Here is a 25,509-nt window from a genome sequence, read left to right as displayed (position 1 = left end):
CAAGTCTGTCAAATTTTGCTCAATTCATCTGCAAAGCACCTTAGGGCATTTCAATGTAATTAAAACTGCAAGTTTTGTGGTTGAATGTTGTTTGTAGTCTGAATCTTCTGAGATTCCTAGGCTGTAGACTGGCTTACAGTTCCAACAATTTTTCATCCCTACGTCCCCTTTTATCCCTGCACTTTTCCCTCCCGTGTTCTCTTCCACCCATATCCCTCCCTGTACATTTCATTCCTCCTCCTCTTTCCACATGTGATGCCCTTTAGTCTCCTTCTCACTTCTCGCCTTTGTCACTATCTCTATCCATCTGCCCATTACCCCCTCACCCACATATCGCCTGGAGACTTTGTCTCATGCTTCCTCACCCCTACCCTCCACACCCCACCCCCACCCTGACCTGTTGAGTTACACCAGCACTTTGTGTCTATCTTTGGTATAAGCCAGCAACTGCAGGTCTTTATTTTTACTAAAAGTTTCCCCTTGCTGTAGACTTTTCTCAATCTGGAAAACCCCTTGCTTTGATATCAGAATTCAGTCCACATAACCAAGCTCGAAAAGCCAAAAGGCACACACGCTGGGTTAAGTCAATTACACTGAATCTTTTTGAGACACCAACAGGAGAATAAATTACATTTCACACCAGAAGAGTAGACTCCAATGAGCTCAAACACAGAGAACACCAGTCTCCAAAGGAAAAGATTGCCACCAATGTGGAGATCATACTTCTGAAAACAAAGCTGCCAAAAAGTTCTAAAAATCCAATCAATTGGCAGAATTCCAATTTCCACTTGGATTGTAGCAGATTTTTAAGAATTGCATTATAATAATAATAATAATAATACATTTTATTTATATAGCGCTTTTCATATACTCAAAGACGCTTTACAGAGATTTTGAGAACATAGGGAAATTAATAAATAGATAAATAAGTAAATAAATAAATGAACAGAGAAAGGAGACAGTAGGTGAGGTGACCTTCAGTGGTTGAAGGCAGTACTGAACAGGTGAGACTTCAGCGATGTTTTGAATGTGGTGAGTGTGGGGGAGTCTCTAACGGTTTGGGGTAGTGAGTTCCATAGGGTGGGAGCAGCGATGGAGAAAGCCCTGTCCCCCCAGGATCTGAGTTTAGTCCGGATGTGGGGGGATAGGAGATTGGCAGCGGCAGAGCGGAGGGTGCAGGTGGGAGTGTGCCTGTGGAGGAGGTCGGTCAGGTAGGATGGGGCCAGGTTATGGAGGGCTTTGTAGGTTATGAGGAGGATTTTGTACTGGATTCTCTGGGGGATGGGGAGCCAGTGGAGTTTATAAAGGACGGGGGTGATATGGTCACGGATCGAGGTGTGTGTGAGTAGACGGGCAGCGGAGTTTTGAATGTATTGAAGTTTATTGATGATGATTGATTATAAAATTCAAGAAGAGTATAATGCAATGGCAACCCACAGCAAAATATGCAAATGAGCCTAAGTCAAGCACAACTTCATACTACTTGAACCTTATGCCATAAATAGTCTTCAAATACTCAGGTAGCCAATTTTAAGCAATAAAATTAAAGCTCAAAAGTTAAGTGCTAAAGTTTGTGCCACTGTTTTAGACAACTGAATGGGCAGTCAGAAAATAGACAGCACAAGGCTGAACATTACCGAACCCATTACCCATACGTTCATGTGCAATAAGGCACACTAAACAAATGACTTAAGTGCCTACCATCACTCATCACAGCAAAAGTTGAGTGTTGAAAAAATGAATTCCAATTATCTGAGGATTTATAAACTGAAATCTAAAGACCCAACTATGACACAGCTTACTTGCAGAATATCTGAATGATGCAGAGGGTGATCAAACATTCAGAAATTGGCAATTCACTGTTCCTTAAAGAATATTTAGAAGTCAGTGTATTCAGCGAGTCCATGAGTCACATGGATCATTGACCTCATCCCCAGCTCATAGAATAGTTTGAACTTTCCTCATGAACATTCACACAAGCTAGCGCCCACGCCATTCCTCGAACTCCATTGTTGCCACTCCACTCCTCGAACCCCATTGTTGCCCCATTGTTGCCACGGTTGAATGAGCCATGCACAGCTTTCCAACTAGCTCTTTGCTCCTCAGAAAAGATGCTTCACAGGAAAGATATCCATCTAACTGCTTTACATTGTTAACAGTGACAAGATGGGTTTGATACTCACCTGATTTACTCTGAGTATTAAATTAGCTAGGTCATTGTGACAATTCTGATGACATTCCACAATTCATCAGATAAATTGTATTTATTCTTAGAATGCACCACTGTGGAGATGTGAAGTCTTAGCCAATTTGGCAGCAACTCCAATTTTATAGCCAGTAGATATTCATTACTGAATACATAAAACCAGTCATCTTTAATATGGAACTTCAGAATCTGTACTTATACTAAGAGTTAATGAAATTAAAATAAGTAAAACAGCAGGAGGAACAGTCCTGTAATTGATTTCAAAGAACGAGAAAGCCCCCCCCAGAAAGTAGAGGCAGGAACCCTATAAATTGAAGACATCCAGGGAACTAAACACAATTGTATTGAAAAAAGTTTTAAAAAATGTAAATGCAGGGAATTTCAAACTGAAGCACAAAATGCTGGAAATACTCAGCAGTTCAATCAATTTCTGTAGAGGGTAACAGTTAACATTTCAAGTTGATGAAACGACTGACCATTTTCGACATCATTAACCCAAAACATTAGCTTTGTTTCTCACTCCACAGATTCTGTCTGACCTTCTGCGTACGTCCAGCATTTTCTGTTTTATCACTAAGTTGTAGGGAACGAGTTACAAAAAAATCTGCACTTGGAAGGGTCCAAAGTTGAAAAGGAATTAACAGCAAATGACTTTTGAAGCTGGCGGTGGGGAACTTGTTCTTTGCAGTAGCCAAGCGCAGCAATGATAAACAGATAGTGGAGAAGAGAGAGTGATAGAGCTTATGATATTGCAGAAAAGTCATAATGCTGGTCCGAGGAAATGGACTGATACATTCAAGGAGGAAAGAAAGGAAGACAATGCACATTAAAACGACAAAACTCAAAAGAATCACTCCTGGATGCCGACATCGGGAGCTCCGGCAGTGGCAGCGTCTTCGCCCGCCCCGCTGCGGACCTTTCACCGTCCGGCGCGGCCTGGCAACTTCAACAGCCTGACCGCGGGAGAAGACGGCAGGGGGAAGAGAAATGACATTCTGGCCTTCCATCACAGTGAGGAGGGGACTGGAGGAGACTCACTGTGATGGATGTTTCTTTTTTTCTTTTTTTTTTTGTGTTGGTTTGTGGTTGTGTAATTGCTTATTTTATTGCTCGTACTGTTGGACTGTGGGTGATGAAATCTCATCCAAAAGACTTGTTTTTTGGATGACAATAAAGGTAATTCTGATTCTGATTGTGATTTCTGATTCAGATACGTTGATCTTTAAATACACGTTAATCAAGTTTAAAAAATATAAAAAGGAACTGCGTGTGCTGGTTTACAAAAATGACAATATCAAAAAATATATAGTACATAAGCCAGAGCAGGTTAGCCAAAGTGTCACCACTCGTAACTGTTTATCTCAACAAAAATAAATGTTAAGCATTTTGTGTTTAACTGTGATTCATGCAATACTTCAGAATCAAGTACTTCCACCAAATGTAGCAAACTTCAATTAATCGGCTGTGAAGTAGAACACCTCAGGGAAATCAGATTACCCTAGCTAAATCCTCACCAGTCTCAAAATGAATCAAACTCTTCAAGATTTAGAGAACTGAAGGACAGAATAGGAGCTAGATCAGTTTTTACCATTTATGCAATAATGCCAAAAGATCAATTTGAAGGAATATCAAAAGTAGTTAAAGCCCGTACTGAATTAGTTAGGAAAAAGCTGCAGTTGAAAAATCAAGAGACACTTATCAAGTCAGATGAAAGAGAAACAAGAACTGATCCAGGATGCAACCAAGCCAAAGAGAGTCACGACATTTCTAATCCTTGGTGAGCTGAGCTCTTGCAAAAGAAATTTCCCAGAAGGATAAAATGCAAAACAGTGACAAATGTATTATCAGTAGTAAAAAATATCTACATCCTTTCAAGAACAGTTGGAGTGGATTGGAATCATATTAACTGCTCCTAGAAGATCCACTGCAGCCCTTCCGCAGGATTGCATGGCTGAATTACCAACCCCCCAAATATTATATGCAGGATGACAATCTAAATGAGGTGCGACCGAGTTGAAAGAGTGCACAATGATAGTTCATCGCTCTAGTTTCTTCTTGAATTCAATGTACTTGCACCAGAAAGTTAGAATACAGGTTTATCAGTATCATTGGTAATTCAGAAATCATTTCACATCCAACTCCATACTGTTTGGGCTTTGGACATAGTCAGCAGTTGAGGATTACAAAAAGGCATGGCGTAATAAATAAGTGTACCTCAATTTTTGCAAACAAAAGGAAAATGTACATTAAATGGTAAAACTCAAAAGAATTACTTCAGACACATTTATCTTTGAACAAGGAAGTAATGGTAGTAATGTAGCTCCAACTGAGCTCTAACTGTGACTTAAGTAGCTCCCATTTTATCAACAACTTCAATGATACATTATATAAACAGGCACATCTAATGCCACCAAACATACAATATAGTTGAACAAAAATGACTTGCTGCCCAAATTAGAAATTGATGAAATAATGGAATGGTACAAATACACAAATGGAAGTAATTAAAAGAGATGGAAAATGTTAGAAATAGCTTATTTCCATCAGGAAGGACATACATAGCCGGCTTCTCAACATCACATAGATGCAGAATGGTAAAATCCAAGAAAATACAAGAATAACTTCTTCAATAAAGTATTCATTTCCCCTTAGAATTCCATTTCCAATTTTGCACTAATATTTAAATGCACATTTAGTAAAATAAAAACAGAAAATGCTGAAAACATTGACGGATCTGCAGAAACTGCTCTTTGCATGGATGCTACCTGATCTGCTGAGCATTTCCAGCATTTTCTGTTTGTATTTCAGATTTCCACCATCTGCAGGATTTTGATTTTCATTGAGTAAAGCCGTTTTGTTTCATTGCAATTGGCGGAATACATTCACAACATTGTAAACTCACCCTTGGCTGCCAGTTCTCATACTGCTTTTGTAGGTTCGCGCCAATGCTTTCCAAAGCTTTTTGAGGGCTCGTGGATAGCGGATCTGCAAGATTTTAACAAGATAGACATTTCAGAACGTAGCACAAATACCTTCCCCACACACGTGCAACAATAACTCACCAAGAACTTTGGGCTGACAGGCAAACTAGCATTACCTTAAATTAATATTACTAAAGAAGATGATCTGGTCATTAGTGCACTGCTACATATTGGATCCTCCTGTGGGGGAATTGGCTCCAGTTCCTAAAACAGTACACACGACTATACTTCAAAAACATGTCTATAAAACATTTTGGACAATCTAAAGGTAAAAAAAACCACTGCATGAATGCACAGGAAAAAAAACTGCAGATGCTGGTTCAAATCGAAGGTAGACACAAAATGCCCGAGTAATTCAGCGGGTCAGGCAGCATCTCTGGAGAGAAGGAATGGGTGACGTTTCTGAAGACACCCTTCTTCAGACTGCATGAATGCAAATCTTTTCCTTTCAAAATTGAAATTTAAATACAATTGGAGAAAGAACAGTATACGAAAAGTTTGATGAAAAGTATAAGATTTTTTTTTTAGATTTTTAGATTTAGAGACACAGCGCAGATACAGGCCCTTCGGCCCACTGGGTCCGTGCCGCCCAGCGATCCCCGCACATTAACACTATCCTACACACACTAGAGACAAATTTTACATTTGACCAGCCAATTAACCTACATACCTGTATGTCTTTGGAGTGTGGGAGGAAACCGAAGATCTCGGAGAAAACCCACGCAGGTCACAGGGAGAACGTACAAACTCCTAGTCAGGATCGAACCTGAATCTCAGGCGCTGCATTCGCTAATGGCAGCAACTCTACCGCTGCGCCATGGTGCCGCCCGTTCCTTGCAATGTTCCTTAAGCACTTTAATGAATTACTATCCTTGATTAGCAGTCAAGGCACTAAAGCAGAGTTTGAATCGACCATCTAATTCAGGGACCAATGTGCTACACTCAAGCTATGAGAATCACCCTGCATCTTGATGGGCCTAATGGCCTAATTCTGCTCCTATGTATTACGGTATATTTCCCCATTTCAAGTTGGTTCTGAACCGTAATACATAGGAGCAGAATTAGGCCATTAGGCCCATCAATAATGGTTGACGTATTTCTCCCCCTCAAAGGTTTCTCATTACACCCTAACACACCGATTGCAATAAAGAATATATCATAGTTTCAATTAAGCTGAAAGACAATCTTAAGTTTTCAATAATATGAAGAATCTTAACTGCACCACTACTTTTGTGTATTCACTGTTGTCAATGAAAACAGCCGATATGTTTTATGTTTGCATGCAGTATACCTTATTTTTAAAAGAATGTAGTTCCAAAATCAGTACATCAATAGAATGAACAAAAAAGGTGATTTATTCTTCATTTACTTCTTCAATTAGCTGGAAATGACACTTCAAATTTTAACCAGTGATCTTTTACCACCTTCCATTAATTTCCCATTTGCGACTGATATCAGTTCCTTATATTATTTGAACTGATTTTCATTTACCAAATATCAAGTCGCCACAGAAGAATACCATAGATGTGTTATTGTTTCTGAATAAATTTCATGGTTTTCAATGATTGCCAAGACATTTGCAACATTAGCACTAATTTAAGAAAACCACTCAAGGAGCAGGTCAGAACTTACAATCAACTTTGATTCAACACTGGCTATAATGGAAAAGAGTCATAAGTACTTTCGAAGAAAATTGTTCAGTATAATGAAGAATATTAAAACCAAGGAAGATACCATGATTAGACCAGAGAATTACAAGCACTTGCTTTATGGCCTTACTACTCCATGAAGAATGATGGAAGTGGAAATTCATAACAATATAGCAGAAATAACAGATCATTTGGAACTTGTGAACAAGACCAACAATGAACATTCTTAAGGAACCCAGTGGGTCAGGCAGTGCCAAGTTCTTTAAGCCTGACCCACTGAGTTCCTCAAGTATTTGGAATCAAAAACCAGTGAACATAGGTTTAAGGTGAGGGGGGGGAAATTTAATAGGAGCCCGAGGAGCAATTGTTCCAGGGCAGGTACTATTGCAACGTTCAAGAAGCATTTAGATAGGTATGTGGATCGGACAGGTTTAGAGGGAAAATGGCCAAACTCAGGCAGGTGGGACAAGTGTAGATGGGGCATGTTGGTCAGTGTGGACAAGTTGGGCCAAAGGGCCTGTTTCCAAGCTGAAAACTCTGACACAGTATTTTGCTCAATTCCAGCATCTTGCATCTTCAATTAACATTCTTAAATTGATGATATTTAGGGAATGAGACATTCCGGCGCGGGCCGCGTGGATGTCGGAAGCCCGCAGGCCCCTGGGTGGGGGCCGACATCGGGAGCTCCGGCAGCGGCAGAGGCAGCGTGTTCGCCCGCCCCGAATCGCGGGGCTTGGGTCGGCCCACCGCAGACCTTTCACCGTCCGGCGCGGCCTGAAATAGGCCGTGGACCTTTCACCGTCCAGCGGGGGCTTCAATATCGGGAGCCCCGACCGCCCCGACGTGGCAACTCCAACAGCCTGACCGCAGGAGAAGACGGCAGGGAAGAGAAAAATACATTTTTGGCCTTCCATCACAGTGAGAAGGGACTGGAGGAGACTCACTGTGATGGATGTTTCTTTTTGTTTGGTGTTAGTTGTGATTGTATGTGTTATTGCATTTTTATTGATTATTCTTATTGGTCTTATTGTTTAACTGCGGGTAATGTTTCATTTCACTACACATTTATGTGTATGTGACAAATAAACGACTATTGACTATTGACTATTGATAAACGCAGAAGAGCGAATCAGCCACTTTAATGCAACATCAAATCAGGAAGAGAAAGACAGAAATGAATGGAAAGATGAAACACTGAGAAATGAAGAGAGAAGAAAGGGAAAATGAAAAAGAGTGAAGTAAATAGAAACGGTGCACAAATGTGGGGAAAAAAGGCAGAGTGGTAAAAAAAAAAGTACAATTTTCAAAAATTCAGAATAGGAAATATTAGTCCATACTTAGAACTGTTTACCTTTCTGAGCAGGAAAAGCTGATTAATAATAATTAAAGATTACCATTTTGTTATTTATTAACGTTAACTATACAGCCAGTTTCGTGGCTCTATGCTTACGTATAGCCATTTTGTGCAAATCACCAGAAAGCCAAGTGTGAGATCCTGTTTTTAAAAAAGAAAATGGTGGAACTGTGCAATTTGGCCATAAAAATGTAGTGAATTGTAATTAATGGACTCTCTCTTCCTTACCAATGGTTGCAGTGATTCCCACACTGATAACATATAACGCTGATGTTATTTTTAAAGCAAATTCTGAGCACATTTTTTCCCTGACGCGGACAGACCAGGTATGCGTTTATAGTGCTTTGTTTAATTGTGAATGCATTATCTCATTCAAGTATCTCGGAGCAATCAAGATTTAAAAATTAAAGACTCGTTAACAACTGTCAATTGGTCAGTGGGGGAGAAATAAGCAAGTCACTTGTCTTTCGTCTCATTGATAGCTGGAGGAATTTACAAATCTGTAAGCACTTCCTTCAAAATATATTTTAAAATCCCAATATCTACAGAGTTAATTCACATTTTTAAAAGTTGGATCACCTACAGAATCAAAGTACTCGTTTATCACAATGACAAGTGCATGACTACAATGACATAGTGGATCATTTATAACAACAATTCACATCGATCACTTGCACTACAATGGCTTCAGCTATTTAAAGTATTAGTTTTATTGCAACTGCAGGACACAAGCAAGAGACATTTAACTGTTCTTGGGGCCCAATCAGCCACTTTCTCAATGTGATAGATTTGAGACAGTCACATTTGAACACGCATTGTCATATTTCATCCATTTTTATTTCTTCTAACTGCCAGAGTCCATAGGCCCTTCCACCCAACTTGCCCACACCAACCAAGATGCCCCATCTACATTAGTCCCATCTCCTCACATTTAACCTATATCCCTTTCAGGTTTTCCTATCCATCTACCTGTCCTAATGTCTTTTGAATGCTATAATTGTACCTGTATCAATTGCCTTTTGTTTATTCCGTCTCCCCATCACCCTGCGTGTGAAAAAGTTGCCATTCAGGTTCCTGTTGAATCGTTTCCCTCTCACTGTAAAACTATGTCTTCTGGTTTTTGATTCCCCCAATCTGGACAAATGATTCTGTGCATTCACTTCATCTGTACCCCTCATGATTTTATACACCTCTATAAAATTATTCCTTAAAATGCAGGAGACTGAGGGGTAAAGTCCTAGCCTGCCCACTCTCTCCCCACAGCTTAGGCCCTCAAGTACTGACAATATCTTCTTGCACTCTTCTTTGCACTCTTTCCAGTTTAACCATAAACGTCCCACAGCAGGGTGACCAAAACTGAACACAATACTCCAAATGCGACCACACCAACATCTTGCACAACTGTAACATAGCATCCCAACTTCTGTACTCAATACCCTGACTGATGAAGGCAAATGTACCGAAAGCCACCTTGATCACCCTATCTACCTGTAACATCACATGATTGAGAATTAACCAGGTTCAAATCAACTGAGATTTCAAAGGCACTCATACTTTTCTCGCAACTTTAGATTTTTGCCTTAATTTCCAATGATTCTCACGAAAAAAAATCAATTTGATAGGATATTTGGCGTTGAATAGATACATTTCTGCCTGACGTATGGCCTATCTACTGAAGTATCTTTCACTTCTATTGACTCCTCTTCACGTCTTAAATAAACAGTGCCGAGCAACAAATTCACATCTTTCATGGGTTCAACTTAGAAAGCAAAGCAACATCCTCATCCTACTTGACCTCAGCGCCGCCTTTGACACCATAAATCACTCCATTCTCCTCACCCGACTTGAAACCTCCTTTAACATCACCGGCACAGCCCTATCCTGGTTCAAATCTTACCTCTCTGACAGGCACCAGTTCATCTCCATTAACAACTGTAAATCCCCCACCGCTCCCCTCCCTCAAGGTGTCCCCCAAGGCTCAGTCCTTGGCCCCCTCCTCTTCATCCTCTACCTGTTCCCCCTTGGTCAATTAATCCGCCGTCATGGTCTCAACTTCCACTGCTTCGCCGATGATATCCAGCTCCTCATCTCCACCAAGTCAATCTCCACCACCACACACTCTACACTGACAAACTGCATCACTGAAATAAAATCTTGGATTCAATCATATTTCCTCAAACTCAACTGCAACAAATCTGAAATCATCATCTTTGGTCCAAAAACGCTCACCAAATCCACCCAAAACTTCATCCTCAATATTGATGGTCTCCCAGTATCCACCTCCCCTCACATCCGGAATCTTGGAATCATCTTTGATCAAACCCTCTCCTTCGACAAACACATCAAACACATCACAAAGACAGCCTTCTTCCACCTCAAAAACATTGCCCGTCTCCGTCCATGCCTCTCCTCCACAGCTGCAGAAACCCTCATCCACGCCTTCATCACCTCCCGTCTGGACTACTGCAACAGCCTCCTCTATGGCACACCCTCAAAAATCATCAGTAAACTTCAATACATTCAAAACTCCGCTGCCCGTCTACTCACCCACACCCCGATCCGTGACCATATCACCCCCGTCCTTTACAAACTCCACTGGCTCCCCATCCCCCAGAGAATCCAGTACAAAATCCTCCTCATGACCTACAAAGCCCTCCATAACCTGGCCCCCATCCTACCTGACCGACCTCCTCCACAGGCACACTCCCACCTGCACCCTCCGCTCTGCTGCTGCCAATCTCCTATCCCCCCACATCCGGACCAAACTCAGATCCTGGGGGGACAGGGCTTTCTCCATCGCTGCTCCCACCCTATGGAACTCACTACCTCAAACCGTCAGAGACTCCTCCACACTCACCACATTCAAAACATCACTGAAGTCTCACCTATTCAGTACTGCCTTCAACCACTGAAGGTCACCCCACCTTCTGTCTCCTTTCTCTGTTCGATTACTTATTTATCTATTTATTCACTTCCCTATGTTCTCTAAACCCTGTAAAGCGTCTTTGAGTATATGAAAAGCGCTATATAAATGTAATGTATTATTATTATTATTATTATAAAGCTATAATGACCAAGATCAAAGCAACAGGTAAACATACATATGACAGGAATGAATTTGCATACGAGTAGTTCTGCTATAATGTGATAGTTGGGTTCTTTTTACAGAAAATCACATTGGAAAAACAATTGGGTCATGACGGAAAATGGGGTTAGGGGTTAGTGTTTCAGACTCACAATAACATTTTATTCTGCAGGATTTTCAGAATTAAAGATCTTTTTTTATAGCCATGAGTTTATTCATGTTACTGCAAGCTAAACATACCGAAGGCTGTAGGTTACATTATTGAATGGAGCATGATTGCATAAGTGTCAATAGAAGCGATTGCTTGTCAATTTCAATAACCACATGCAGTGAAACTGACAGACTGTGTTCTTAAGAGACTATGGTGTCCGATTACTGCAGAGAGGTTACATGGAAACAGATTTCTTCAGACTGAAACAGACTGTTTTTTCCATCCCGTCAGCTTTTTTTTCTCTGCTTGTCAATTTTCAAAGTAACTTTTAAGTGGTTCTCCAATTCCCCATCGAAATCACTTTATAATCAGTCTGGCACATGTAACACAGTGTTCACTAATGCATCAATCATGCTATATCCAATTAGTGTTACGGAAATGCGTGTCATAGCGGAACTACCTGTAGTCCATTAAATGGAAATCAATTAAAATTTCAAGATCTAATGCTTAGCCACTTTTTTTTTTACTATTGCATCTTACATTCCTTGCAGTATTTGGGAACTGTCAATGGCTTAGAGCATTCTCATGGTCACAAAGTCCAAGCACTACATTTCAACACATTCCTAATTACATCTAAGAACAGTTGATGGAATTCGAGTAACTGCCAGTTACATTTCAAAGATAAATGACCACTGTGCAGCCCCGAATAATTTCACGAGTTTGTTCACAAATAGCTTGGGTTCTCCCTCCACAAAATCAAAACTGTGGTAGAGTTAAAGACGGTGCAAGATTTTGGCAGGAGATGGTTGCAAAACATTGAGTTAGGCTTTGATGTGGTACCCAACAATTCATGGGTGTTTTAAAATGCAAATTGCTTGTATTTAATTTCATCAAATCGCTATTCATTACAACTGGTGCTCAACCTTGTCTCTACTTCAGTAACTCCACAAATTAAACACACAGCCCAAACTATCAGGATAAATCTGTTTACATTCTCTTAAAATCTATTATAAAATAACAGTTCCGAAATAATTGAATTGGCAATACCATTGTCCCAGGGAGAAAACTGAATCCTCCCCTCATTTATTTGAATGCCAATAATATCACAGGGTGTGTAATTATGTGAAAATAATCTGATTGCTTGCTGATTTGTAGTCCACAATCTGCAAACTGTGTTAAACAGTCATGCAACCAAGGGTTCACTTTAATGAAATTATTAAACTCCATAGAGATGAATATCTATTTGACCTAATTGCTCTGTACCAAGGACCCAGTTATCCACCCTATCTTATTTATCTAAAAAAAAAAAGAACAATTTCAGCACAGCCACTAAAAATAACTACAGTCTGTGCTTTGCTCTTCCCAATTCTAAAACTCAAATATTAATATTCTCCCAGTCATAGAACACTCTATGCAAGTTACCCCATCCTTTCATAAATTTAAATAGTTGTCACATTGGCCCATGATCTGCATATTTATCATTAGCATGTTTTTAATTCATCCTTTGCAATTCATTTCCCTCAATGCTCCCTCTTTACTGTGCAATAAAAGCTTCACATGGCACTCCTGGCTTTATCGTATTCATCATCACCTCTGGGCTTCACATTCTGTAGCTCACGAGACCCAAAATTCCAATTACTTTTTTAAAAATCGAATAAAAAGGTATAATTTTATCAACATGAAATGCTGCCTTTAATGTTTTTTGGCACTAGCTTTAAGTACCTGCACTCTTCCATACCACAGAGGATAATACCAGAGAATATTAGAATTTTCTTTTACGAATAACATTCACAGAATTTCATCGCCATTTTTAATCCGTTCTAATATCCTGTCACTTCTCTTAGTTTCCTACATTTTGACACTGAACTAACCATACTCATGATACTAGAGTGTAGAAACGAAATAGAGATGCCGGTATATACCGACGATAGGCACAAAGTGCTGGAGTAACTCAGCAGGTGATACAGTATTTCGTTTTTCGCCAGAGATGCTGCCTGTCCCGCTGGGTTACTCCAGTACTTTGTGTCTATCATGATACTAGAGCCTGGGTATCTCAATCAGTAGAGCATCACACATTTTCTCTCTCTCTCTCTCTATACTCACCTTCTGACTTTAGACTCACCTTCTGACTTCAGTTTTCTAAGCAGCTTCATAACAAAAACAAAAGGATGGATGCGTTCTTCGTCAGACTGGAAGAATCCCAACCCGAAATGTCACTCCTTTTTCTCCCGAGATGCTGCCTGACCCGCTGAGTTACTCCAGCACTCTGTGTGTCTATCCACTGATCACATTTCTCCATTTGATAACAACCCACTACCACCACCTTCAGACCCCTTCCGCCAATCCAATTTTGCATCCAATTGGCTAGCTCACCTTGGATCCTGTGCGATCTGCCCTTCCAGACTTGTCTACCATGCAGGACCTGATCAAAGGCTTCACTAAATTCCATTTGCCTCAGCCTGAGGACATAGCCTTTCAATTTTATTCACAGCCTTGCCTCCCATCCTCCGAAACTTCAGACTCCATAAACACACTGGAAACTTGAAACAAAACCATAAAAGCTTGGAAGGTACTCAGCAGAACAGGGGGTAGCATCCAAGAAGTTAATCTTACTGTTTCAATACTATTCATCGAAATTGGCAGGCATTGACACAAACGGGCAAGGCTGAAATTGTTGAAATCAGTGTGATGCCCCCAGGGCTGTAAGTTTTCTCGGACCATGAATAATGCACCACCTCAACCTTCCGGCATATTATGCAATGGTTTAAAAGGATTTCAATCCAAGCACTGAATTGAAGGGAGTGCAGTAGCAATTTTTCCAATAGATTACGCCGGCTGCTTTCTCAAAGCAATGAGAAGTGTAGATAGAGTCAATGTTGGAGTTTCTTTGCAGTGTTGTGAGGTTGCTGAGGAGAGCAGAAGCAGAGATACTGGGAATTGATCGATATCATCAGTGCCCTTGCCGATATCATGCTGAGATCAGGAGTGGGATTCCTATGATAACAGCCCCTTGTGGCTCCCCTATTCATCTCCCACACCATTATCCCTGCTACCTACCTACAACTTAGAATCTGGCCTTGGCAAAGTAGCACAAAAGGAATGAGACTTGCAGACTCTGAACTTACATAGAAACATAGAAAATAGGTGCATGAGGAGGCCATTCGGCCCTTCGAGCCAGCACCGCCATTCATTGTGATCATGGGTGATCATCCACAATCAATAACCCGTGCCTACCTTCTCCCCATATCCCTTGATTCCACTAGCCCCTAGAGCTCTATCTAACTTTGAAATACTCAGGCTGATTTCCAAGAATTGGGAAAAGCTAGGGTGAATCACCAAGATGGCCCTGGAGCTTGCTCTTCCCAAAGAAGGATCTACCACTATTCCGAAACCGTCACTCTACTCTACTAAATCTCTTTCATCTACTGTAGTTGAGTTTGAACGTATTGTATCTATGTGTGGTATATCTGGTCTGTTTATGAAACATGCAAATCAAAGCTTTTCACTGTAGCAGGAGAATTTTCGATCCAAGAGATTTGTGGAGCCAGAGTCACTCAGTACGTTCAAGACAGATTAACTTTTTTTTTTTCACAATTAAAATTCAACTGATATGGAGTATGTAAAGTAACGAGGAAACAGGAATAAGGTTCTGAGAGGCTTACTCCAGCTGCTATTAATGACCCCAACAAAGCAACAGCCAACATTCGAGGTTCAGTGAGGAAGGGTGGAAAACTGAGCATATAATTAAGGGGAAAGTATCATATACAGTAAAAAAGATTACAAAGTCTAATTTGAAATGCAGCAGGAAAGCACAACCACACTGAGACAACACAGCTGCAGTCTATTGCTGCTACGAGAAACACAAACATCTCGGATTTCATTCCTGGTAGCTGCCGAGTTAATTAAGCTCGGCTGTGTTGGTGGTGCTGATAATTAATCACTATGGTCTACTTTGAGGAAAACAAGTAAGTTTCTAAAGTGGCTGAGATTCAAGTTCTCAGCAGTGTTTAAAAATCACTGCTGGAATCAGCAGGTGAACAGTGGGGGAATGACAAAGTCTACTACACCTGTGATGCCGGTGGGCAGTTAAAACAGAGGGGCAGTACTCACTTTCTGGACTCACACAAGAAGCAGACTCACTTTAGGAAGACACTACGCTTCAGGAAAGAATCAATAGTCAGAATTTGGGAGAACACTAGCGATGTTTTTTCTTTTTAAAAAATAGCTTCAAAGTGTTTCTGTCCCTCCCTAAACAATAACTTTATTGTAGTGAACTTGTGTGTGGGACTTAAAAAAATCAAAACTTTCAGCTGGAAAAACACACATTTTATTTCCTTACCATCTTCAACCAGTTCCTATAGGTATGTACAAATAACCCTTGTTATAAAGAACCATAAGAGGAGAGGGAGGGGTGGTGTCTGTTATTGCCAATTGTCCCTTATAACCGAGCAAGGGATATGCTCCAACCACCAAGTCACTTTGTCACCAAGTCACTTTCCTTCTCTCCCGAGATGCTGCCTGACCTGCTGAGTTACTCCAGCATTTTGTGAATAAAAAAAAAAACTTTGTGAGATGAGTTGCTTTTATTAACAGCCACAAAATGTATTTTTGTCACTGCAAGCTAAAAATACTATAGGCAGTTTGTTACATTGTTTAACAGAGTATCAATGCACAAGTGTCGATCCAAGCAATTGCTTGACAATTTCAATAACCTGCAACAGTGCAACTTGCGGCCTGTGGTCTCAAAGAGACAATGGTGGGGCACTCAGTCCGTTATAACCAAAATCTGTTATAAAGAGGTCAGTAATAACGAGGGTAGACTGTATACATTAATTGTTCAGTTAAATTAATATATACTAAAACATTAAATAAGATGCCAAGGAGCAATCTCAAGAAAATAAATAATATTTATTAAAAACAGACTAAATATCCTATTCTTCACTATTTTTTTTTTACTACATTCTCCTTCATCCCCTTCCCAGCAAAAGTTCATAAATATGACCATTGTAACTACCGCTTAATAACCTACATTTGGAAGTCTGGAAATGAAATCTGGATTTTGTTTTTCTTTTGAAGGCCTTTCCTCAATAGCTCTGCTTGGGCAAGGCAATTTGTCTGTGGTTTGAGGAACTCCACTAAACTGTTCTTGTACACTATGCTATAGTTGTTTGGTATTCCCCAGAGTAGGGGAATCAAGGATCAGAGGACATAGGTGAGGGGGAAGAGATTTAATTGGAATCCGAGGGGTAACTTTTTCACTCAGAGGGTGGTGGGTGTATGGAACAAGCTGCCAGAGGAGGTAGCTGAGGCTGGGACTATCCCATTGTTTAAGAAACAGTTGGACAGGTACATGGATAGGCAGGTTTGGAGGGTTATGGACCAAGTGCAGGCAAGTGGGACTAGGGTAGCTGGGACATTGCTGGCCAGTGTGGGTGAGTTGGGCCGAAGGGCATGTTTCCACACTGTATGACTCTGAGTCTATGAATGTCAAAAGGCAAATGCTTAAATAATTAAATAAATAAGGAGAAATTGCAATAGGCTCACGGCTGCATCTGAATTCTAAACCAAAAGAGAAATATTTTAACACAAGAGATTATACATTTAAACTGGAACTTGGGTGCATCAGGCTAGTCTCTAAAAGCCAATATATTTTTGCCAAGCGACTTAGTGTTTTGTCTAAAAAATGTGCTGAACTAAACCAATGGACAAATCACCAATTGAGTTTTGAAATTCAGTACACTAGGAGGAGATTGTTCTATGTACTGCAATCCATTCATCTGCAAAGATCTGTTTTATGGATTATTCACATAAAACCTTCCACACTTTGAAGTATGTAATTAAGATATATCTATTTTGCACTTCAATAATGTGATACTCTGCATGACCAGACACAACTGACTTAAAAGCAGAAGCTCCTTAATGCTTGCAGGCCAAGGGCACATTTTTGTACAAAGGAGTCAGAAAATAGGTTAGTAGTATTTACATATCTTAACTGTTTTAGTTCGGTTTTGTGAAACAGTCCTTTCAGCCCACTGAGTCCCCGCCGACCATCGACCCATTCATACTCGTTCTGTATTATCCCACTTTCACATCCACTCTCTTCACATTAGGGGGCAATTTACAAAGGCCAATTAACCTACAAACCTGCACGTCTTTGGGATGTGGGAGGAAGCCGGAGTGCCTGGAGGAAACCCAGGCGGGCTCAGGAAGAACGTGCAAACTCCACATGGACAACGCCCAAAGTCGAGATTAAACCTGGGTCTCTGGCACTGTGAGGCAGCTGTTCCACCAGCTGCGCCACTGTGCCGCCCCAAACTAATTATGCATTTGCAATTACAAATGGTCAACATCGAGAGAATATTACATTAGTTAAAGAATACATGTTCCATACAGCGCAAGAAGTCACTCACCTATCCAACATTCCAAACGGGCACAGGGAGTCGTTTTTACCACATCAGGGGGATCTACACCAACATTCAGGCAAAGAACCAAGGCAACACTGACAGTTTTCATCTATTAAAAAAAAACAAAGAAACAAAATAATTTGCAAGCTTCCATTGAACCATTCACTTAAATAAATGATTGCAAGATTTTTTTTAAGTAATTTTTTTTCTTCAATGTGTGGCAGCCATCTTAAAACATTGCATTATTCATTTTTTGGTTGGTGTTAGTTGGGAACAAGAAATACTGATATTGAATCTGTGTGGATTTGTACTTTTGACTGATCAAAGGCCTCAATATGGAATAGAAATAATCACCAATAGTATTCACAGCAATCATGTTCAAATATTCTTTGGCTTTAAAAAAAACTTTTGTCACTGGCAAGCTAGCATTTTCTGCCCTCCTCTGACGTGATATTATTAGCTGTGTTTATAATCCAGCATTTTTTTTTTAAACAATGGACATAAATTTCGTAGAAAATAGAAACGCATTTAACGCTGCAGTTAATCTGGAAAGGGATTCAGTTCCCAAACAAAAGAAAGTTAAATATGAATAGACAAGTTACACTATCCATTTACTACAAATAATATTGATATTGCATGCTTTATATCCTGGCCCATGTTGTCACTGGCTTTTGAAATTATAGTTTCCTTGAAACTTTTACCTTTCGGATCATTTCCCCAACTATTTTGTTCCTCTCCTCGCCACCACTGCATATGTTAGTATCAAGAAATTACTTTTCCACCAATATTCCAACTTAATAACCAGTCGTACATGCACAAAAACATGCAAATGTTACCTCGCAAGCTATAACAAAATTAGGCACCGACTATAAATCTTGCCGATGGACCCAATACTGATAAAAGCCCAACATCTTTTACTGCATTTCGATTTTCAACTCTTTACAGTAAGTGTACCAGAGAGCACACAGCCAAGGATTGCAAGATGCGTTTAAACACTGACATATGATAGGATGTCTGGATGTATACTTGGCACACAATTATAAGGAGACTTGGATGAATAAAAAGTGATCAATTAGACTATTTAATTTCTTAAATCCCCACTCCGAGATCCTTGCAAAAGACTCAGGCGAGAGGGGAGATATTTAAGAGTAACCTCGGGGGCAACTTTTTCCACTGTGATTAAGCCGTATCTGGAATGAGCTGCCAGAGGAAGCTATGGAAACAGATACAATTAAGGCATTTGGACAGATAAACATAGGAAGAGCTTAGGGGGCTATGAGCTAAATATAGGCAAACGGGGCTAGCCCTGTCTGCCAACATGGTTGGCAAGGACAAGATAGACCCGTTTCCGTGAGGTACAGCTCTATGACAGCTGTGCTTGCTCAACAGATAGAAATTGCACTTTAAAAAATACAGAGTATTCTGCTTTTTATTATAGCATTGCAGCAATGTTAGCAATCTGAGCATTCACTGAGCATCCCTGGAGACTGCAATTAAACGGATTGTTGGTCTTCCTCATAGGACAGTTAAGACTTAAATACACTGATTTACCCTCAGCTTTTTCCACACGGATGCTGGAACAACTCCAAGATGGCCCTCTAGTAAAACATTAGCTCACCATCTTAAGATCCAGAAGTGGTCAAAAAGCTCATCACATTAGCATTGGGTCTTGGGTAGAACTGTACAATTTGTACCACTCCACTGCTGTTTCTGCACAATAACTTTAATTCCCCTTCAGCAAGTCATCTAATTCCCTTTTTAAAAATATGACAAAATCTGCTTCTATTACAGAGTCATATGGTGCAAAAACAAGCCCTTTGGCACAACATGCCCACACCAACCAATATGCCTGATCTAGTCCCAACTGCCTCTGTTTGGCCCATATCCTTTAAGCCTATCCTATCGAGAAATGATTGTTAAATAGAACCTGGCCAACTAGCTCCTCCTGTCTTTATGATCTATTAAACCACCCAGCATTGTGAATACTGTAATAACTATTTTCTCAACCTACACTGCTACTTTCAGTGATATGTGTTCACCTCTCCTAGGTCAAATTTCCACTGCACCATTAGAATAGTATCCTTTATTCCAAGTTGCCTCTCGTCATTTTTCATACCAAAATAAATCATCTCCCATTTCTCTGCACTAGAAATCCCCTGCCATGCACCTGCCTATTCCACCAGCCCATCTAACCACTGCTATAATTCATCACCATTCCCCTCAGTAGGAATACTGGCACAGGGATGGCACAGTGGTAGAGTTGCCGCCTTACAGTGCCAGAGACCAGGGTTCGATCCTGACTATGGGTGCTGTCTGTGCAGAGTTTGAACGTTCTCCCTGTGACTGCATGGGTTTTCTCACGGAGCTCCGGTTTCTTCCCACATTCCAAAGATGTGCGGGTTTGTAGGTTTACTGGCTTCTGTAAATTGTCCCGAGTGTATAGATAGAACTAGTGTATGGGTGATTGCTGGTCGGCATGGACTCAGCGGGCCAAAGGGCCTGTTTACTCGCTGTATTTCTAAACTAAACAATACTGTCATTTGGTGGCATCTGAAAATCTAGAAATGTTTAGAGAACATTTTTACATTCCAATGTACATTGGCAGCTAAATCTTCTCTTAAACGTCATTCGACTCGTTGATTTTAAGGTCCACCTTCCTCAATAAGCCTGGTTCTCGTTGGTATCTGCAACCCAGTCACAATTAACCTTTATTTTCTGCTTTCCCTTCCTCTGTATTTTTTCCATCATCCAGAGAGCTCTGGATCTATTTGTTCTTTATTTAAAACGCCCCAGAAGAATGTGCCTCTGTGCACCTGAACCATCTCTTCCATAAATGGCAGCCCATTGTTCTGGGACAATTTTGTCTGCCAACCTTTGGTTCCAATTCCCCCAGGGTTAATTCATTCTCACCCCAGTGAAATTGGCCTTTGTCCAATTTTTCTTGCCTTGGATCCTCTTAATTTGCTCTTCAATAAAAAAATATTTACAATTGCCTCAAATGTTAAATAGTCAAACAAACAAATAGAATTACATGGATAGGTGATGTTTCGGGTCGGAACCCTTTTACAGACCTCTGAAGGGTTCTGACTCGGAACGTCACTTGTCCATGTTCTCCAGGGATGCTGCCTGACTTGCTGAGTTACGGCAGCATTTTGTGACTATCTTTGGTATAAATCAGCACCTGCAGTTCCTTGTTATTACATTATAAATAGAATTACATAGCCCGTCAGCCTCTATAAAGAGAACTTTCATCAAAATTAATTTGCACTTTGTTTTTCAACTAAGCTATTTAAGCGCCTCTCTTCTCAAATCCAAAGGCTACAAAATTATCATGTCTGCTTTTTAAGTCATTACTCCATCTGCACCAGGAACCAGAGAAATCAAAATGTTAATTCTCAATATCTATACGCAGGCCAAAACAAATTCAGAATTCAAAGCATCTCTGATCAAAACAATGTTTGCAGCTTGTTTAAACATAAATCAACTGCCATCGTTCAGAAAGCACTCATCCCAAATAATGAATAGCATGCTTGCTCTTATAGCATCGCTAACTAGAGAAATCGCTGTTAATCTTACTTATGTCACTTTGATGGTGATAACAGTGTTTCAAGCAATTTAATACTCCACTTAACCAAGGTCCTGTAAGATTTCTGACTATCTTTCTTCCAGCTGCCACAGGGTTGCAATCAAACACAATTATACCCATTGGGATATCAGATCATGTGATACTCTGAAATAGGCTATGTCAATAAGTATTTTAAATTCAGTCTAGTACAATATTGAAATACAAAAAAACTGCAGAAAGTATGGGGCAATGTCATTGACATTTCTACAGAAGTTGGAAAACCAACTGAAAACTGGATTCTGAAGAAGTGACACAGCCCAAAACGTCACTAATCCATGTTTTCCAGAGACACTGCCTGACCGAGTGAGTTACTCCAGCATTTGACCTCTCTTTTTTTTTAAACCGGCATCTGCAGCTCCCCGTGTCCACATCTGGAAACATTGCAAGTAGTAGCATTTGCAGACCGCACTCCAAAATATATAAGCAAAATATCATCAAGTCAAACAGGGTAAATTGAAAGCAAAACTAAAATCACACATCCAGAAAATGGGCTGCGCATTTAAAACTGTAAATCAAATTACATTAGATGAGGAATCTCTGGAAATATTTTTTTATTCAAATTCTGGCATTGGTGCAACATGGCTGAGAATGGTCCTGTTTTCATTTGCCATCATTCACATCCTAATTTGGTGTTTGCATATTATTGTCACAGTGGCGTCAATTTTTTTTAAAATGGCATCTTTATTTAAATATGCAGCTGAAGGAACAAATAATCCACTAAAGAAAAACAGATTCTAAAGTGTAACATCTTTCAAATTCTGTCATCTAATAAATCATTTTATTGATAATTAGATTTTAGTAGTAAACAATTCACCACAACTGGTAACTAATACATTCAGGAGATTTAAAACGACGCAGCGTTTTTCGCACTCAAGCTTTCTGGCATTTTCCAGTTTTGCTTTGGAGAAAATGGAAAGAAATAATTATGCACTAATGTAAACACTCGTAGCTGAAAACCTCGATCCATGACTTATTTATGTACATAATATTTGCTTATGACATGGTGGTGCCGCAATGGAGTTGCTATGCCAGAGACCCGGGTTCGATCCTGGCTACGGGTGCTGTCTGTACGGAGTTTCTACGTTCTCCCCATGACCTGCGTGGGTTTTCTCCGAGAACTGTGGTTTCCTCCCACACTCCAAAGACGTATAGGTTTGTAGGTTAATTGGCTTGGTATAAATGTAAAAATTGTCCCTCGTGTAGGATAGTGTTAATATGCGGGTATCGTGGGCCGACGGGCCTGTTTCTGTGCAGTATCTCGAAACTAAACAAGACATAATGCTACCAATGAAAGTTTTGAGTGTGCATTAATATGCATTTCTAAATGACCCAATTATTCATTAAAATTTAACACTGTAGGTACATCCCTGAATCAAGACATTTTGCATTTGGAATACCATTTTGCATTTGCAATAGGAATTAATTTAGGTTTGAACCAAGAATACAACAAGACAGCACAGGGTCAGAGAGGCAACTGGCCACATCAATGCTGGAGAAACCCATTGAGATTGAGCTCCGCTGGTGGACTCCAGCTGGTGACTGATCATAATGGATACCAGTCCAAGTCTCATGCCTACAGCATATCTGCTTACTCCTCTTTCAATGGCCCTATGTCACCATTTTGAAGCCATGGCCAAGATGATTAGACTCGTGTCTCAAACGGATACCCAAATCCATTATATATTGAAATGTTAGAAATTTAATGCATTTAGTAGTATATTATAGTAAGAGGTCCATTTGTCATGGTAAACAAATTAAAGGAAAAACTGTTGAAATCCCTGGAGGAAAAGACAAATACTTCTTTCCCTGTCTTATTTGGGCTCTCGTTAAAACTTCCACTGCATCATTTTAGTCATCCTTTGTCTGAGTCAGTAACCATTGGCAAGCAGGCAGCTGAATGTCCTGAGAATATTTCTCCAAAATGCAAAATTAAATGGACATAGCAGCTACATTTAAATTGCGCCCCTCAAAAACAAGTGACAGCCCTTCTTTAACATTTTCTTTGGAAGAAAGTTCTTTAAATTATGAAACAAGCAAAGGAGTGTACTGCACCATCTAAATTAACTTCCAGATCAATAAGTTAATCCTCTCTTGAATGAAACAGTGAAGGACACCTCCCTCAAGTTTCTTCACTCTAGCAAATGCAATATATTGCAATATAAAATATACAGCAGCCTTCAGTAAAACATCAATCCTGTCGTCCTATCCACTGATTCAGGAGTAATAATCTCCACTGTTGCTGATTCTGAACCATCCTGGCAACCTCCTCATCTCTATTCACCGTGTGGCTGTCATTGCCTCACCAGCACTTGGTCGATCATCCTCAGCATCTTGCAATTAGTCAACTTGGATTGTTTTTTCTGCAACGTTGGGGGTTGAGAGGAGACTTGACAGAAGTATATACAATTATGAGAGGCATAGAGAAATCAGAACCTGGGTCTCCTCCACTGTCAGAGTGAGGCCAAACTTAAATTGGAGGAACAACACCTCATATTTCACGTGGGCAGCTTACAACCCAGTGATATGATTTCTCTAACTTCAAGTAACCCTTCAATCCCCTCTCTCTCCGCTCCTCCCCCACCCTAGTCATCATACTAGTTTCGCTGTCGTCCTGCTGAGTTTCACTGTTTGATTCACTCGATGTCACCTTCTCCACACCCAACAATGGACCATTGCGGGCTCCACCTTTCCTTGATCATCGTTGCTGTCTTTGATTTGTCCTTTTGCATACCGTTCATTCAATTTTTTCTAAGTACCTTTACATATCTCTAATTTCCCTCTCCCCAACTCTCAGTCTGAAGTAGTGTCTCGACACGAAACGTCATCTCCAGAGATGCTGCCTGGCCCGCTGAGTTACTCCAGCTTTGTGTCTACCTTCGATTTAAATCCAGCATCTGCAGTTCTTTCCTACTAGAACTAGAGGGCATAGGTTTAAGGTGGGAGAGAAATTAAAAGGAGATTTGAGGGGTAATTATTTCCACACAAAGTGTGGGGAATATCTGGAATGACCCGACGAGTGTATACACAGAGTGTATTGGAGGCAGATACGATTACAACATTTAAAAGATTTTGGACAGGTACTTGGATAGGAAAAACAAAGAATACAGGCCTAACATGGGCAAATGGAGATGAACATCATGGTCGGCATGGATGAGGTGGGCCGATAGAAATATACAGCAGAAAATCCAGCTCTATGATTCTGTGATCTAGCTTTGTAATTAGATATTTATTCTGCCTTACAAAAAAAATTTAAAAATCGAAGCTACAATAAATTAGTTCTGCAGAAGTTCCTATCTACCTATCAATAGTTGTCCTCATCAATAGATGTCCTCTAAGTCTCATTATCGCTGATACAACCTCTGCAGACATTTGACCGGGGCGGGTAATTCTCCATTGATAGGTCTGCCACTGTTAACCCGCACAAGTCTACCCAATGGACAGAACAATAGATCATTTCTGGATGAATTCCATGGTCAAAATAAAAACAGCAAACTGCAATGTGGTTTAAATTCATCAATTAACTGTCAAAGATGCCAACTGTTTGAATACAAAATGAATCAGAAAACTTTTATTTAACAATGACAATCCCAACTTGCCCTGGCCCCTGTAGCAATGCACTTCACGAGAGCTCCAATTAGGAAATTCACACATCTGCAATGCAGCCTGCCAATGAATAATTCATAGAAATATGAATTTTTCTACCCACTGAATCCCTGATTTTAGATGGGCCAGAAATTGAACTTCTACACACTCTTGCTTCATATTGAAGAATGTAAAAAAAGTGATTGAAACAATGGTTTCAGAAGCAATTGCAATATTTACGACCGTTCTGGGTTACATCGAGCAGAAAAACAATCATAGCTTTAATCTCCAGTGTGGGAGTAATTGACAAATAGGTAACATGTTTTATATGCTGAGCTCAGCAAGGAAAAAGCCCGCTGCCTTCTTGCATTTGACCACTGTCCAAGTCATCTCAGCTGATAAGAATACTCACTGTGAAAGCCATTAAGGGCTCCATTTATAACAGTCAACATCTTCAGACCAGTTTCAAAGC

The 25,509-nt window shown here is 40.2% G+C and overlaps 1 protein-coding gene across 3 annotated transcripts in view; it reads right to left on the bottom strand.

Moving 5' to 3' along the window:
- Positions 1-25,509, bottom strand: part of rptor (regulatory associated protein of MTOR, complex 1) — a 328,096-nt gene that overhangs the window by 288,874 nt on the left and 13,713 nt on the right. For all 3 annotated transcript variants that reach the window (XM_078401378.1, XM_078401376.1, XM_078401377.1), the window contains exons 2-3: positions 17,837-17,939; positions 5,109-5,191 (exon numbers count right to left, since the gene is read on the bottom strand). In XM_078401378.1, the coding sequence (XP_078257504.1) occupies positions 5,109-5,191; positions 17,837-17,939 (186 nt within the window). The remainder of the gene's footprint in view (positions 1-5,108; positions 5,192-17,836; positions 17,940-25,509) is intronic.

Source organism: Rhinoraja longicauda, chromosome 6 (assembly GCF_053455715.1).
Source record: "Rhinoraja longicauda isolate Sanriku21f chromosome 6, sRhiLon1.1, whole genome shotgun sequence".
NCBI classification, from domain to species: Eukaryota; Metazoa; Chordata; class Chondrichthyes; order Rajiformes; family Arhynchobatidae; genus Rhinoraja; species Rhinoraja longicauda.
The sequence above is the reverse complement of the archived record's forward strand: the minus strand, read 5'-3'. Positions and strand labels throughout refer to the sequence as shown.